General features: G+C 36.9%; 1 protein-coding gene across 6 annotated transcripts in view; it reads left to right on the top strand.

Annotated features, from left to right (window-relative positions):
* tle2a (TLE family member 2, transcriptional corepressor a) overlaps positions 1-17,618 on the top strand; it is a 48,807-nt gene that overhangs the window by 3,731 nt on the left and 27,458 nt on the right. For all 6 annotated transcript variants that reach the window (XM_032573249.1, XM_032573246.1, XM_032573244.1 and 3 more), the window contains one exon: positions 13,693-13,856. In XM_032573249.1, coding sequence (XP_032429140.1) covers positions 13,693-13,856 — 164 coding nt within the window. The remainder of the gene's footprint in view (positions 1-13,692; positions 13,857-17,618) is intronic.

The following is a 17,618-nucleotide window of genomic DNA, read 5'->3' as shown; positions in this document are numbered from 1 at the left end:
AAACATTTTTAGTGCCAGTTTGGTAACCCTAACTGCAGATTCCTATAACACCTCCTAAGGATTTCCCTTGAAATCGACAGTACAGAGAAGACATTGCAGATCACAATTATAACAATTATATAACAGTTCCAGTTTTTATTAGGAACTGGTTAAAATGTTTTTTAGCATATTACCTCAGAACAAACGCGTTATAGTTGTAGAAGAAATTGAATCCAGCTGTCATTGCATTAGTATATGCAACATACTAATCAAAAAGAACTGCTGGGATGCAATATTTATTGGAATATTATAAGCGCCAGATATCGAAATCCTGCCAGTACTACATCTGACCCGTTGAATGGACTTTCATGACCCTCAATGCCCATATTTGATGTATTTTCATAGGCTGACATGCTTAAGCATAGGGCAATTGTAATGAAGGAAAAGGGTTTGAAAAAATTGCTTAATTGATTATATTTGCAGAAATTATATCACAAATAAATGTTTTCGTGATGATCATGTAGCCATTTTTAATAGACAGAGATTTGTGTTGTAGCTGGAAAAGGATAACCCAAACATAAGTTGTAAACCTTTTGCATTTTTTTGTTACCATATATAAATGCTGATTATTCAAAAAACGAAAACCATTTTCTACAATTGTGACATCATTGCAATTTAACCCAATATTTTACTGGAATATAGAGAAGTACTATATATTTGCATTTTTCTGTGAACCTGGGAGCAGAACCCTTCTGCTTGCATTCTGTGGTGTTTTTATCACTTACTACCTGTCTAAAACTGTGAAAAGGTATTGGGTGGTTCTTTTCCCCAGATCTTGCATTGATTCAACTACTCTGCATAATGTTATTCTGTGTCAAATAAGTGACTATAATCAGGTCACTTGACCTTGAAATTATCCCTACCATCACGAAGTGACATCATAATGCTGAGTGCAATATGGTTCTGTACCATTAAGCTCCCACTATACGCTCAAACGTGTGTAAGTGGTATGAATGTTGGCATGTCTGCACTACTTAAAGGCACTCTACAAAACTAATAAAAAAAAGCCAGTCCTTCATTTATATTTAATTCACAAGAAGCTTGAGTCCTTTTTCTTTTCTTTTTTTTGACATAGAAATGAATCAAAACAAACAATAAAAAAAAAGTTTTATTTTAGCTTAAGCCTACTTTTTACAAATGCTTACTTGAAATGTTTTCCTGAGAAATAGCTCAGATTAGAATATAAATACTGCCAGTATGCTGGAGCAAAGCAGGATACAGCAGTCTGTTATCAAGATGATTGTGTGTGGGGGAAGGAGAATGTATAGCTTTTATTTAAGGATGTAGCAACCAGACATTGCAATTTACCATTTGTCTGTTTGACAAGTTCTCTTCAGTCAAATTGGTGAAGAAACTAATTGTCCCAGAGCTTTCTCCATATTTTACTTTGAGGTGAGTAAAACATCTGTTGAAAATTTTAGTAATTAAGGATTCAGACCATAATCTTATAATCCCTTCATTTCTGTTGATTTAAAAAAATACCTCCATTAAGGGAAATGCAACGGATTCTCTTTTTTCTTCTTTCCTTGTCAGTGTTTTGTATGTTTATTTATGATAACACATTCTTTTTTCTTTCTTTTTTTTTTAGAAATCCTATTTGGTCTTAGTTCTTCTAAGAATATAGCTAATCTCTTCATAAAATCATCTTAGTACACCCATTATTTTCAAACAACATATTGCATTCATTATATTTTTGCATAATCCACCAAACTTTAAAGATTTAATCACAGCTATAGTTTTGTGTGTGTGTGGGTGTGGGTGTGTGTGTAGAAACTTACAGATAATGCCTACTAGCTTAATACTATTAAATTCTATTCTCAAAGCTCCTGAGGTCTAAATGGTCATGTTGCATTTTATTCAGGTTTTACGTCATTGACTTGAGATGCGAGTCATAATTCTGCACCAGAATCAACCAGTTACTGTAGATCTACAATGGCTGAATAAGGCAGTGATTGTTATGGAGATAAATTATGAAAGAAATCTGTCAGTGAAGTGCATCCACAATCCCACCACTGCTGGTTCTGACTACACATCCAAACAGACTTCTCTGCAGAAGTTGCAGTCACTGTTCCACAAATGGCCATTGATAATAGTTTTGCTTACTTTTTTCTTAACTTCTTTTGTTTGATGACCTTGTGACAATTATCTCGGCTCCCATTGCTCATTAACTTTTAAATCTATCCATACATTATTACTTCTGTAACCAATGCGCTGCTGTGTGACATCTGCATTCTTCTTCTACTCATATGGTTTGCTCTGGAGTCGTAAACTGTTCACACAGAAGTCTGATTGTGGTCTCACTTAATTAGGAGTATGAACAACCATGGCAAAAAAAAAAGATTGGATTTCATCGAAAAATTGGAATTGCACACCAAGACTTGCTGTGTGAACATGGCCTTTTATCAGCCTACCAAATATTGCATAGAAGTAATCTGTGGTTGGAGTACTGTACATATAGATATAGTGATGGCCCTTGCAATTCAGTATAATACGCACCTCTACAAACACAACTTTTACATTCTCTTTGGACATCAATTTTTTAGTTGTTCTAAGTAGACCAACCCTTTATTAGCTTAGTGATCCAACACCGACGAAGTCAAGTCAGATCACACTCAAGAGAGGCATTGTGGCTATAAGTGACTAATATGAATCTCAAACATTAGTACCAGCAGAAATCAAACCTGCCCTATCCTGGTCCTCGCATGCTTTTAGCTCTTTATCCCCACTGTTGTCCAGTAGTGAGAGTGCAGTTATCGATCAGCAACCTGCCCACTTCGGTCAGCCGGCAATTAGGGAGAGGGATGGAAAAGGCCAAGGGAAATTAAGGGGGGGAAAAAAAATCTGAAGGTGTACACAAGCTTCTCCAGAAGCGTGTCTTCTTGGAAGGAACAAACAAGCTAAGGGGGTGTTGCCTAATAAGAGAAGGCACCTCCAGCAATTAAGGCAGCTGACAAATCGTAGTGCTTTGCTAATGCGGGCTGACAGCAGGGAAATTTGAATAATGAGGCGTGTGGGAGGAAGAAGACGAGAGGTATAGTGGGGCCGGGGGTGCTGAAAAAGAAAAAATGTGTGGCATTAATGAAACAGGTGCCTCATAGACCGTCAATGCGAAGTAATCATTGGTTACAGGCAAATTTCTTCAGCAGGAGGCCAAGCTGATGGCTACTTGATGTACAGTGGGGAAGGTGAAGACCTGAGAGGTTTGTGTGCTGGTCTAACAATTCCAATGACTGGCAATGAGTAACAGTCCTGTTATGTATATTTTGAGGCTAAATTTTAATACTTTTAAGGAAAGTCAAAATACATGGTCTCAGGAATGGATTTATGTGCATTAAAGTTATTTTTCCTCCCTTTACACAACTTTTGTCACTGTGTTCTTGTTTGTTTGATGGAAAAGAGAGAGGGAGAGATTGGTGGGTGTTTACTCCAATGTTCAACTTTCTGGGTAAGCAGTGTAATTAGTGGCTGGACTAATGGGTTGAGCCATCTGAAGGGAGGCAGCATCAAATCATCTGTTCAGCTGAGTGAGAGAAAAATTTGGTCCAGTCAAAGGAAACCGACCTTAATTTGGCAGCATTTGGGACTTGGCTTGAGGGATGAGCCAACTGACCTACAACTTCAGAAAAAACTGAGGAGTATAAGTTTGTTGACATCCGTGGTGCTTTTAAAGTAAATCCTGCTGATCATTTTGGCTCACTGTTTTACCTTAGTTAATTTGTGCATCAGATTATTTTGTAAAATAAAACAAGTTTGACTTTTTCTATTGTATCCTGAAGAAAAGGCTTTATATATCTTGAGTGAATCCCTATGTTACTATTCCACTTCCATTGCACACACTTTGGTGTGAGTTCTGAGTGAATTTCTCATAAAATCTCTGGAAAATGGTTCCTTCTCCCTTTTGAAAAAATTGCTTTAAGATGGTGGTACCTACGGTCGATGGCCTTTTACTGAAAGCATTGCTACAAATTTAATTTGAGCCACAAAATAAAAAATAATCTCTTGGGTAAGATTCTAAAGAGCATGTAATGGTCATAATTTCATTTAAACTATATAATATAGTAGGTTCTATGTTTTTTCTTTTTTCATTTTTTGCATCACAAAACAAATGTAAAATTAGCCAAAAAAATGCACCTCTAAAATTGCTAAACTCTCAGTCCTGGTGTAAACATAAAAGGGGTGTAATGTCAGGGGCCCATTAAGTATGATTACTAGACTGTTCAAGAGCACAAGATTTGATACTATGGTTTAGATTTATGGGCCATTTGCAATCTTTTTTTCTTGTTTCTTTTTTGTAAGGCTATGGTCTGCCAAAACAAATTTTATTAAATTCCAACTTCCCTTTGTGAATGACACTTAACTGTGTCCAAATTAATTTTCTTTTTTAAATTTTTTTCTCCAAAGAGTTTTTGCAACGCTAGTGGCTTGTATTTTTTCGACAGTAGGCAGACAGGAAGGAGGGTGAGGAGACATGCAGCAAAGGTCGTCGGGACCGGGAGTCGAACCCGCGACATCCGCGTCGAGGACTAAGGCCTCCAAACGTGGGGTGTGCTGACCCCCTGCGCCACCACAGCACGCCCCCAAATTAGTTTTCTTGCCCTTTACACCCATAATTTTATTTTAACTAGTTTCACTGAATTAAAACAGACAAAATAACGTAGAAGTTTATATTTTGTCAACCAGGAGATAAGTCTGATCAGGAATAAGCCAACAGTGATTGCCTTATATTTCAACCCATGTCTGAATAACCTGGCTCAGAAAATTAAAATTCCAACAAATAACGCAGCATAACCAGCCTTTGTTGCTGTGCTTGTAAGAAATGACCTAAGTCTGGGGTTCATTGGTCCGTCCTTCATCCCCGTGTAATGTCATCCGCCTTTAATATGTCGACCTCTGTAACGGTTATTTTTTATGAATCACTTCAATTCCTAACTATTAACTAATCTATTTTTCAAAGATCCATTCTGCACTAGTGTATGACAAAATTAAACAAAATTTCTTGATTCTCGTCATTGCTTAGAAGTGTTGTAGGGTTTAACATGCTGCCCCCCCCTTTAGTTTCCTCCAACCCACCAACAAAAAGCTGTTTAATGCAGAAATGCAATCCACTCCCCCCCCCCTGCCTCCCTCACCAAACATATTGCTTTGTAAGATGTTTATCCAATATCAAGATGCAGGTTTGACCCTTACTAGACATTTCAAGGCTAAAACCAAATTCTTACTGGTAAATCTAGTCACTTTGGCCTCTTGGCTTTTGCTTTTCCTGTTTCAACCATCCATCCCCTATGTTTTAGTATGAACAATAAAAGTCTGTAATTGTACACAAAGCAATAAAAGTACATGATAAAGATCTTTGCAGAAATATTTATTTTAGACTGACACTAGAAGTGCAATGAATCCCTCTTCCATTTTGAGATGCAATGCGTTATTATTTGAGGTGCATTAGATCACTTGCATGTTTACAGCTTGAAATGAAAAAAAAAAAAGGATTGCTCCTGTCTTTAATTACAATTCCACGATTTTTAATCTCCAAAAGATGCTTCTAAATAAACAAAATGATGGCTGCAATAAATCAAAACAGTGCTGGCTCTTTTTTAATAAGGAAACTGAATAGTATGATTGAGCTGACAGATGAACACTATGGGCATGTCTGATTGCAATAAACTGCATGTGTGCTCATAAATACTTGTGGAACACTGCACTATGCACAGATCCACTTAATGTCAGGAGTGAGCATGTGTGGGTGTGTTGTCGTAGAAATGAATGTGTTTCTGTGCACATGTTTTGAGGGTGAGGGGTTTAAACCAAGGATGTGAGCTCATGGTGGTTTGGTTCTTGTGGTGCAATCAGAGGGAACTTAAATGAAAACATATTGATTTTATTCAGGGAATGTCACGCGGGTAATGGTACCTTTTTATATTTTTATGCATGTCAAATTGTTGAAAATGTTTTGAGTCTTTGTTTTCAGTTTTAACACAATCACACTTTGATATACTCCAAGAAGGTCCCACAACTTTGTTTTCTTTTAACTTAGTTTCTTTTAACTAAGTACTCTGACCTATGCAAACTTTAAAATATAGGTACAGTTAGAACTTTTCAGGATACTATAAATGATAAACTACACATAAGCACGTGTAGAAATTGTCATAGATTATTAGCCAGTTAAAAACCCTTCTTGACACAAATTATAGGTTTATTTTAAACTCAGTGAGGAAATTAAGCCCAGGTTCAGAGATAAGTGATGGTCTAAAGATATGATGTTCTCAGAACTTGTAGAACTATGAAGTCTTGTGGCTTTGTACTTTTTCTTTATTTCTTCAATTTTCCACAGACTTACACAGTATTATACTGGAATCAGCTTTTCCTTCTCCATTACCTTTTAATCACTTTAGAGGCTGTTGGTTTTCTACATGCGCTCTACCATCACTCTGAAACTGCCAGCTATACTTTTCTAATCCTGTACCATTTCTCTTAAATGCATTGTGGCCAAAATAACTATATTGTGTGTGTTTAAGTGTGCTATTTTTCTATGTTTTTATTTTTTATTTTCCCCATTGTCCATGTTTCAACTCACAGGTAAACCACCCCATCTGTTGATTTTAAGATGGGTTCAAACAAGAGTTTGTTTAACCACAAGTTCTCACGTCTTTCTCAGAGAAGGACCAGTTTAGGCTTTCAGAGTGTCCACATGGCATGCTCACGACCAAGTTTTTGAAAACTACTGTTGTTAATTTCTCAATTTTCTGGAGCAATCTGTGATGTTTTCAAACGTAGAAGGTTAATTATACTCCTAAAGGCGGTGTTCACTGCACACTGCGCATGCTGCCACACCCTGTTCCTTTACTACCAATCACACAAACAAAAGCAGTAAAATCTTAATTAAAATAATATGTCAGGCTTACTTCAGGCTTGAGGCCTATAATCAAAGTTAAGTAGTTGGGTTGGATTGGACTCAGACACAATCAGGATTGATTTTTTTAGAAAAAACTCTAGAAAGCAAAAATGAGTTAAGAAGTAGTGCTAGCAGTATGCTAACCCTCAGGATCTTGTAAATTATTTTAAATGCTGGCAATATAAATGATTAACATGTTCCAATTATGCCTATTGATATATTTGTCATAATGTTGAAACACAACTTGACAGAAAACATAGAATAAATTAATTTAGTATCAGTTTTCAAGTAATTGACCTTGCCTGTTTTGCTAATTGTTATGCTTTATCAGCAATCTGCTTTTGATTGAACAACAAGATATTATCTGGTTATTTGCTTTGGATTTCTGCTCTTCCATCTTTCAATTACTATTATCTTAAGAGTGATGCATTTCTCTAACTTCCACATCTTGACAGCACTTGTTTGACCAGTGAAACTTCTTCCAAGCAGCTGAATTATTTTAAGTAATTTGTCTTTTAAATGATGGAAACAAGTTTGCAGCAATATGTTGGGGGAGTGTCTGCATTATATATATTATACAGATAGCCAGAGAAAACTGAGCCCAATATAACACATTTTCTGGTATCTTAGTAAGGACTTTAGACCAGATGAATAGTTTTTCTGGAGTATTTTTAAGGTTTTCTGTATTTTTGGTTTTTTTTAATCTTTCATATTTGGTACTAATTACCAACTCAAGGCTAGGTTAAGGTCATGGGAATCTTACTGAATCACAGTAATGATTCAGTAGTGAATTGTATTTGTGTCAATCTCTTCTTGGTGAGAAAAGTCCATTGGATGAACCAGTTGTGGTTGGTATGGGCAGAGTAAATGGCAGTGGGTTTTTTGAGAACATGGAGCTATAGATAGACATGCAACCAGTGTAGCATGAGCCCGGGCTCTAGCCTCCATGGCTAGCTTCTTTGAACAGAATAAATCAAAGTCTTGGATGTTAACATGTTCTGCTTAAGATGTTTTTTTTTCTTCTTAAAAAAAGTAAATAAAGCACTCCAGAAACATAACCTACAGGTTTAGGAGGTGCAAAGAGACCTGGCCTATATTTGTGCAACAGTAAATTTCCATCTAGGCAAGCTTTGTTTGTGGGCAGATGGTGTTTCTCTTGTTTGCTCTCAAGGTGGGAGGGACTGAATAACTGGCTGGTGGATTATCAGGTGAGACTCTTTGCTCAGATCTATTCCCTTGAGGTCACCAGGTCATCTTATTGTCCTGACCTCTCACTTTAAAAGCAGCTCAGCAGTTTGCTGGATTAGGAGTGGGCACTGACAAATGTTGGTCATAAGGAGGTTGGGAAAAACTTATGTTCAGTGCTCAGTTTTTTTGTTTTTTTTAAATAGTGGAAATATATTTTTAAAAAAGCTAAAATACATAGGGAATTGAAGCCAGTAAAAACCTTTGTGCCCTTCTTTTTTCGCATGGAAGATTTATTGCCCTGCTTCAAAGCGTCATGTGAAAAATGAGAAGAAAGAGACTGTGTATTTTATCATGTTTTCTTGTCAGGTATGAGGTGTGCATATGTGTGAGCAAGACTGAGAACGCACGGGTTTATCAATTGACTGTGTGTGTAACGGTGGGGCTGAGTGAGCAAAGTTAGAGTGGGTTTGTTTCGCTCCATGTTCTTGGTGGGGATCTGGCAGACAGATTGAGAGCAACTTGTTAGAAAGAAAGTTGAACAATGAGGCCACTTCCCATTTTCTACCAACTTTTTTGTTCTTTTGTTTAGAGTTCTTTCTCTTCTTTTAGAAGAGATTAATGTATTCTAATCTCACCTGTAAATTTCCAGAAATGCTTTTTATTCCCACTTTTACTTTTCATTAGGGTTCTTTTTTTCCTCTTCAAATTTAGTTTAAAAATAAGAACAAAACTATACTCGCATTACATAGGGTAGAAGAGAATTAACACAAATATGATTTTTTTTCCTTCTTTGTTACTTTTACCATTATTAGTAAAAATTATTTTACGATGATTATTAGTTTTTTGTGGTTTTATTTGTAGCTGTATAAGAGATTATGAAAGAATTATAGGGTGTACATTGGCAAGGAGTTTATCATTATTTTGATGTTGTACAGTACAGACCGAAAGTTTGGACACAACTCATTGAATTCAATTAGAAAGTGTGTCCAAACTTTTGGTCTGTACGGTATGTCTGGTTGTTACTATAGTCACTACTATTATTATTATGCATCTCTAGATTTTCTTGTCTTATAAGTCAGTTTGTGATAATTTTTGCTTATGTAATATCATTTATTTGTTGGTACTTTAGCACAATATATTGAAGAGACATGAATACCATAAGATGGTTCTAATTACAAATTTCTGATAATTATTGAGTTGGTAAATTTCATTACAGTGAGTCAAGGGGTAGGATTAATTAAACGTTAACTTATTCCTACTCCTTTTCAAACAGAAAAGCAGTGATAAACTAATTATTTTGTTCTTGGCTATGTATGTACATGATTTATCTTGTCCTACTGATGACATGTTTTCTTGTTTTTAAAAACCTGTTTGAAATGAATAAATAGTTAAATAAATTAAATGAAATTTTCCTCCTTGGCTATTGGTTCTCCTGCACAGTGACTACAGTTCATCAACCCAGAAATTTGCCAGTGGGAATGTCTGAAGTCTCAGTGAATGAGTTCATCTGTCTTTTAGTTGTGTGATGCACCATTCTCTGTCATCCCCACTTGTCAGTAATTTTTTTTCTGTTAATTCATCATGCTAATTAGTCATTGGGTTGGACAGTGAAAGAGGTCTTCCTGATTTGCGATTGGTGTGTAAATGTAGAAGTGGCATCTGAAGTTTCAGACCAGAACTGGAGTCGAACTTGAAGTGCAAAAACTAAAGGGACATTCACACCAAAGCTGTTTCCTTCGCTTTAAGCAGACCACAGTCATTCTCTTTCAGGCAGGTGTGAAATCTCGTTTGAACTTTGGCATAAATCAAACATGGATTTCTTTCACTTTAGGGATGCATAATTTCCACAAATACATTGCAATGGTACCCCATATTAATTTTGTAAAGGGATGCAGTAATGTAAACATTTGGTGAGCCAATGGATTTAGTCTCACTCTTGTCCACACCTGACATGGATTAGTGTCCAAGATGCTAAATCTTTTTAACAATTGCCACATTTATCACTATTGCCGTATTTACTGCCAATATTGCAGAATTTTCCATTTACAGTGGGAAAACAATCATCAGACTGAAGTGAACCAAGAGACAAAGTGGCAGCTTCTTGTGATATGAGCGAATGTTGTAACTGCATGACATGGTTCAGACAATTTGATTTTTGAAGTGTGCTGTGTGAAAATGAACCAAAACTTTATAAAAGCATCATTTGTTTTCTGCATATCCCATTCAGTCCAACTTAATCTTGCTTTAAAGGAGTGGTATTCAACTCCTCTCCTCTAGGGCAGGTGTCCTGCAACTTTTAGATGTTTGTCTGCTTCAACACACCTGAGCCAACTAATGAGGTCATTAGCAGGACTCTGGGAAACTTGACTCCATACAGAGGAGATGATTCAACCCTCAAGGCCTGGATTTGAATAGCCCTGCTTTAAATGTCAACAACTTTGGTCTTGGACTCAGGTCTCATGAAGAATCTTTCTCATATTTATTGCTGAGTTAGACTGTATGTAAGACATAGACTCAATTCTGAACGAGGATTCTATAATCTGTGAAAGATTGAGTATGATTTATTTACCAGGGACATTTATTAGAAGCTTTCAGATATTATTGGCTCTCATCAACTTGTTCATGTCCACTGCAGCTTCACAATATTGGCCAAAAATATTTCCCACCTTAATGAATGACTTCAGGTTATTTCAGAATAAAAATATAGCTGGCATGACTAACACACTTGTAGCTTTTCAAAATTAAAGCATGTACTTCATGTACATGAAATTCTGCATTCTCTCATTCATTCAGTACACTACACTGCCTTCATTTTGGAATCCATCACATACCTTGGGACATGCTTACAGTTTGCACTTAAACATCTAAAATGTACATTTAGAACGTTGTTTTTCAAAATAATTACGATTTTTACAAATCCATCCATTCGGTAGAGACACTACAAGGCTCTAAAGTCCGTGTGGTGCACTGCATAGTGAATTAGCAGATAATTCAAACACGTTTGAATTATTTAGCCATTTTGTTTTTGAAAAAACAAAGTTGCCTATTAGTCTGTCTCCTTTGGAAATGAGAAGTGTTGAGATGTGAACTCATTTCTGCTATTTTTCTTTGAACATAAATCCGTGTTTATATTTCTAATGAGGCGAGTATTACACTTAATCAACTTTCAAAATTTGTTTTTGACTTTACAGAATGCAGCTCTAATCTGAAGTTTCTCATGTATTGTGCTCTCATACCAGCATCAACTCGGTGTGTGGGGTTTTTCTTTCTCGAGTTGTAAAGGTGGGCAGTTTATTTGTCTTGACCTTTTCCTGTTTATGTAGGTCATTTTATTGTCCTTTCATGTTGAAATTTGCTTTATGAAATTCACTTTGAATGATGTATATGTTTCATATCATTAAAACAAAAGTATATTCCAAACTTTCCTTTTCTTAGTAAGAGCTTGCAAGACCAATCAGTGGAACACATTGGTCTTATTGTGTTCCACTAATAAGACCAATGATGAGTGGTGCTCTTAAGCCCAATACCGTCTACATTTTTTGTCTCTGTGCTGCAAGGACAAAATGACATCATGTTGTTCTTGACACTCATTATGTGCAGAAGTAGTTTTTTTTTTTTTCTTGCATGACTGCATGACTGGTCGGAAATTTGAAGTGGTTGTGGTTACTAAACCGAAAAAATCCTACAGTGGGTGGGACCTATGACGACTTCCCAAAAGCTCTGCACTTGTGAAATATGAAATTGCCTGTTTAGAAAGAAATTAATTCTTGTTCTTTTTCTCTTTGAGTAAAAGAACACATTTTTCTATTCTTGTGGACTATACGTGGACCCTTGGTTTCGAGACACTGTCACGTTCTGTGTTTTTTTTTGTAAATGGAAACTTTTTCAAACAGCTGAGGTTTTTTTATTTGTTTTTTTTTTTGCAAATGTGAGAAAAAAGCTATTGGCTTTCTTTCAGCCAGCTCTCTGACAGTGTGCTGCAATCAAGCTTGGACGGGATTACTTTGTGCTCAATACAACTGGAAAACTCCAGTCACCCAAGCACTCCAAAGTGCATGACACCCTGAAAATTGAAGTAGTTTTGAAACTGCAACATGTCAAAACTCTGGTTTAACTTGATGCCTACGTAGACTCGGTTTGTATGACCACTTTTAAAAGTTGTTTTTTTTAACATGTATTGGTTTGACAAATGCAAAATAAAATTTCCTTACAAACATGAATAAAATGCAGAGCATTTTCTGATTTCTTTTTGTTCCCTTTTGGGAAAGGATGATAATACTTTAATCAAATCCCCTGGCAGCCAGAAGAAGCAAGTTGGCTACTGGTTAGGAATATTTGTAGAAAACAAATTGAGTTTCACTCGTTAATACACCCTTAGGAGGAAGATGTTGCAATAAGAAAACCTTGGTGTTTACGTGGCACCATGTGGAAAGTTGTATCCTTCTGCCTGAACTCAAGAAATTAAGCTGCTGAGAAGTAGCGCAGTCTACTCCACACGCAGGCTGTATTTGTGTGATCATAAGCTGCACATCTGAAGAGGAATAGGCATCGTTAGTGTTGTTGGTCTTATAAACCACCAGGGATTCGGCGTTATACATCTGAGTTTAGTTTTTTTAATTAGGACGGAGCACAGTAATCAACACATCTGCAACACACCTCAGTATATAACCCTGAAACTGGCACAATAGCTGATCTATAATCTTTGTAATTTTTACGGTTGTCCATTTTTGGATTGCTTGAAAATATCCTGCACTAAGCACATTTCTGGATTCTTTAGTATTGTTTTTAACATCAGATAAATCAGAATCGAATCCTTTGAGTAAGTGAACATCACCATCTTGGTTACATGTTGTGAAGCTTATGAGCCAGCTGTCCCCAAAACGGTCTGCTTCTTCTCTCGCCTTATTTTGACACAGAGACAGACAGACGGACAGACCCGACCACCCTCTTAGACCGTCTCTCAGCTCCCTTTTGTCTGCCTGTCTCGCAGCATTACCCCTACAGTTGTGTTCTCCTAATTGCTGTGCACCCTGCAGTGAAGAGAGACTATCTTCAGAAGCTGTGGGGGGCTGGGGCATTAGTAATGATGAGGTGTTTTTTTGGGGGGGTTTTTCCCACCACTTAAAAAAAATGGTGCTCTACTTTAATATTGAGATATGAACTCAGTCTTTTTATTTAACTGGGAAGTCCATATATGCATCCGAGTACTGCTGGCCTATTCAGATTTGCCTCTGGGGGCAATGACAGCATTTCTGGATTAGACTGTGCTCCTCCTGCTCATTGATCAGCATTTACATCGTTGGCATTGACATTTTATGGCTTCCTGTGGATGTTTTGAACATTGTGTTGTAGATATTGGCTCTTACTAAAAGCTAAAATGTGCTTTTTTTTATTGCCACTTGTCATTTTCCACAGAAAATTCCTCAGCTGTTACCACAAAGTTGTTGACAGGATTTGGAGTTCTGATGCCAACAGTGACTCCCTTTTGGCAATTATTCTGCACTTATAAATGCACACGGTGTTCTCATTAGTGACTATAAATTTGATTTCTTTTTTTTTTTCTTTTGCTCTTTCAGGCGCCTCTTCAGCCACCCCCGGGGTCTTCAGCCTCAGTGGTGGCGGCAGCAGCGGCGGCGGCAGCAGCGGCCTCAGGGACTCCCCAGTCACTGAAACTAACCTATCCAGAAACTCTGGACCGCATAAAGGAGGAGTTTCAGTTCCTGCAGACACAGTACCACAGGTGGGTGTGTAGCAAGTTGAAGGCTTTTTCCACTGTACTGTTCTGCTACTTTGTCTTGGTGAAAGTAGGGTTTCCCCCTGAAAACTAGATATACCTGATAGTAGAGCAGCTAGGGAAGTCCACCAATGACCTACCATGTTTTTGTGTTTAAAAATGTTAAAAGTTGATAGGAAATTTGAAAATATGACTGGGTAATTATAAATTATTAGAAGCCTCTTTTGGCAATACATAATCTATAACTACTCTCAAAAAAGGCAAAGGCAAAAGAATATTTTTTTTATTTTTTTGCACATCACTAATTATAATAATCAGCCAGGGGACCTTAAATGAAGCAATTTAACGCTGGTCACATTTAATATAAAATAAATTAAAATGAATATGATCTAAAATGGACAATAATGAGTGTTTGTATGCTTGACTAAGTATTGCCAGGGTACAAATTCCAGTATTTCATTAAGGCCTTGGTACTGATCAAAGCATGTGAGATGTAAACACAAATGCCACACATTAGTTTTTGTTCACAAAGCCATGGGGACAAAAAAGCCATGGGGACACTGTGCAAGTCGAGTTCAGTGTGTCAACTATAAACCTAGCTTAATCAGTCTGTGATATCACTAGATCTGAGCGATTTACAATTTAATATGCGACTTGTACAATATCTTATGCATTTGTCATTTTTTGTAAACAGCCTGCACTTTTTGAACATTCTTAAATGAATCTACCCAGCTGCACATTGCCTTGGATTAGAGTAGTTATTTTTAATAACTGGACAAAATTTATGTTGATATTTTGTACAGTAAGATTTAAATCTTTGTCAGTGTAATCCATCATTAGACTCTGGTATTTCTATAAGGCTTGATCAGAAGTCATTTGTTGCAAAAAAACCCCCAAAACTATGAGCATCTTCAACAAATGGGCATTGTGTTTTTCACTATGAACTCCATTATTATCAGACTTATTTTCTCATGCATTTTCTAATCATGTTCATAAGGAGTAATATTTACTAATACTGTTCAGTCAGTGACCCGTGTCGGCTTGTACTTTCCTTACTTAAAGTCGAAGCACTGATTGTTGGCATTCTATCTATGCAAATATTGTAAATGTCTTTGTGGTGTTTTTTAAAGAATTGATAAAAGTTCGTAGTGTTACCTTGAGAGGTAGCAACATTGTGCAGCACATCTTTTTATAGAAAAATAATTCCACATAACAGACATGTATCCTCTCTTTGTGTCCTCAAAAAAGGGGTGCAGGAAATTCAACAAAAGTTTCAGATATTTCACATTTTTGTGATATTCTTGTAAATGCATTTAATCGTTCGGCCTATCACTGTTACAGGTGCATAAAAAATCTCTTTAAAAATAAATAAACAATCCTTAACCTGACGGTGGCGAAAGTAAAGCCTGGTGACCCATCATGCTTACAATACACTGTAAGTGTTATTGCTTTGTGGGGGCAGGGAGATAGAACCACTACTGCTCATAGTACAAAACTTGTTCATTGATGTGCTTTTCCATTACATGACTACTTGACACCATTATGCCATTCTAAATGTTGGTCCAAGTTAAACTTTCTGGTTTTGCAACATACTTTGCAGTTTCACACCCAACCTTCACCACAACTGAGTTGTTTTTTTTTCCTGTGTACTGACTGTATGGTTAACTTGATGTACAGGAATGTTCCCTGAAAACTTTTGAATGTGGGGATTTGGGTTGCTTATGTAGTATCCCCCCCACTCTGTTTTTTGGCACACCTTCACATGGTTCCCACCCCCTGACTTCTCACCTCTCATCCTGCTTTGATTTTCGGTGACCAGAGTCTCTTTCTATCCCACTTCAAGCTTCTTTTGTACACACACCCAACATCCAAAAAAAAAAAAAACTACCCCATGGCTACTGCTGCCCTGTTCAAACAAATGTGTGTGTTTGTGTGTGCTCTTATTTCTCTCTCTTCTTTGCTCACCACAAGCTGAAGTGTAAACTCAACAAAACTGAGACTAGGGCCTAGCCTGTCCTCTAATAAAATATGCTGTGCCTGTTGGACCAGTTAGGCTTTTCCTGGCTAATACGATTTCCAGTTTTAATATCTAAACTGCTGATTCCAATTTTGATAAATATTCTAAGAAAACTACTGAACAGGGTCAACAAAAAGGGACTGATGCAATAAGGAAGTGGAAAAGATGCCACTTGAATTGCATCTTTTCCACCTTTCATTAATTCAGGATGTTTTTAGCTGCTTCACTTTTCAAGAAAAGATCATTTGCAATGCAGTGGGTATCTATCTCCAAATGGGTCATATCCATTCTGGAATAGTATGGATTTTTATTTAAATATTTTCTAGTTTCCTGCCTATTGTCTATCTAAAACCTTTTTCCATCTGTCCATCAATCTGTTTGTCCACTCATTTATCCGTCAGTCTGTCCAGCTGCTTGGCCCTTTACTCATAGCAGTTGTTTCAAATAGGATTTTACTCTTTAAATAAAACCAAAATGATTTGGTTAACATTTTAAATGATCTGTAGCGTCTTTATACTTGAACACCACAAGTATAAGAATTGTATTCCCTGTGTATTCCATAAAGCGTAGACAGTTATCTTAAGACTTAAGCTCAAACGATAAAACAGTACAGCTTTGCTGTAAAGCGTTCAACCTTCCTGGTATCTGCTAAAGGGCTCTAAGATGTTTTTCCTTTTGGGAAATCAGTGAATTGTCCTCTATGAGAGTAAGCTATTTCTTGAACTTTTAACATTAAATACCAGTTTTTTACTAAATTGGTACTAAAACGGTTCCATTTGACTGTGCTGCTCTTACTTTGTCTTTAAGTGTCAAGTTAAAGATTTAGTTTAATTTCTGCCTATTGTGATGCTAAATTTGAGTCTTTTTTGTATCTTTCTGTCTTAACACATTCCCATTTTTGATCCTTAAGATCTTAAGCTGATGATTTTAAGCTTTACTCCAAATATTTGACTGTTCATTAATTAGCAGTAAAAATCCAGTACAGTTATATTGCATCACTTAATGCAGACTGAGGGCTTTATATGTTTGTTTGCTCAATCACCAAGTAGCCCAGTCATGCATGTCAACATCTCAAGCCACATGCTGCTCAGAGGTCATAAACCATCCATTATGTTGTAAAAAGAAAAGTCGGCATTTCAACAAAACCCCTCGACTCTTCTCTTAGCGATGTAACTCTTAGAGGCTGTTGGATATAAGTTATCCAACCGACCATGACTTCAGTTTGGCTCCAGTTTTAGAAAAGACCAGCAGCAGTTGGCAGGATTAGCAGTGGCCTTGTATAATCCAACAGGTTGTATCCCAGAGCTGCATCTCTGATTACAGACTGCACCTTCATGTAATCAGACCCACATGGACACAATTCACCCTGGAGGCACAACATGACCCCAATGCCCACACAAATAGACGCACTGATCTATTCATGTACACTTCAGTCTAATGCATGTACTCAGACTCCAATTATCTTCACACAAATAGATGTTGTCCTGAAACAGCAGAGCTTGGTTGTGTTGTTTTGCTTCAAGGAAGATGTTTATATTCTGATGTTGGATTAGACAGCAGAAGAGTCAGTGGAGGGATTAGGGTTGATGGATTGCAACTTAGTTGTGTGTCTAACTGGGTGTGTGGCAAGGGTTATGTCAGAGGGCAAATTTCTAAATTAATGTTTTGTTTCTCTGAGATGGGGAGAAAAATTACCAACTAGGCTAAAGACAGGGAAGAGTTAATTAATTAAAGGGTCATTGGTGGGCCAA

Source organism: Xiphophorus hellerii, chromosome 9, assembly GCF_003331165.1.
Source record: "Xiphophorus hellerii strain 12219 chromosome 9, Xiphophorus_hellerii-4.1, whole genome shotgun sequence".
NCBI lineage: Eukaryota > Metazoa > Chordata > Actinopteri > Cyprinodontiformes > Poeciliidae > Xiphophorus > Xiphophorus hellerii.
The sequence above is the reverse complement of the archived record's forward strand: the minus strand, read 5'-3'. Positions and strand labels throughout refer to the sequence as shown.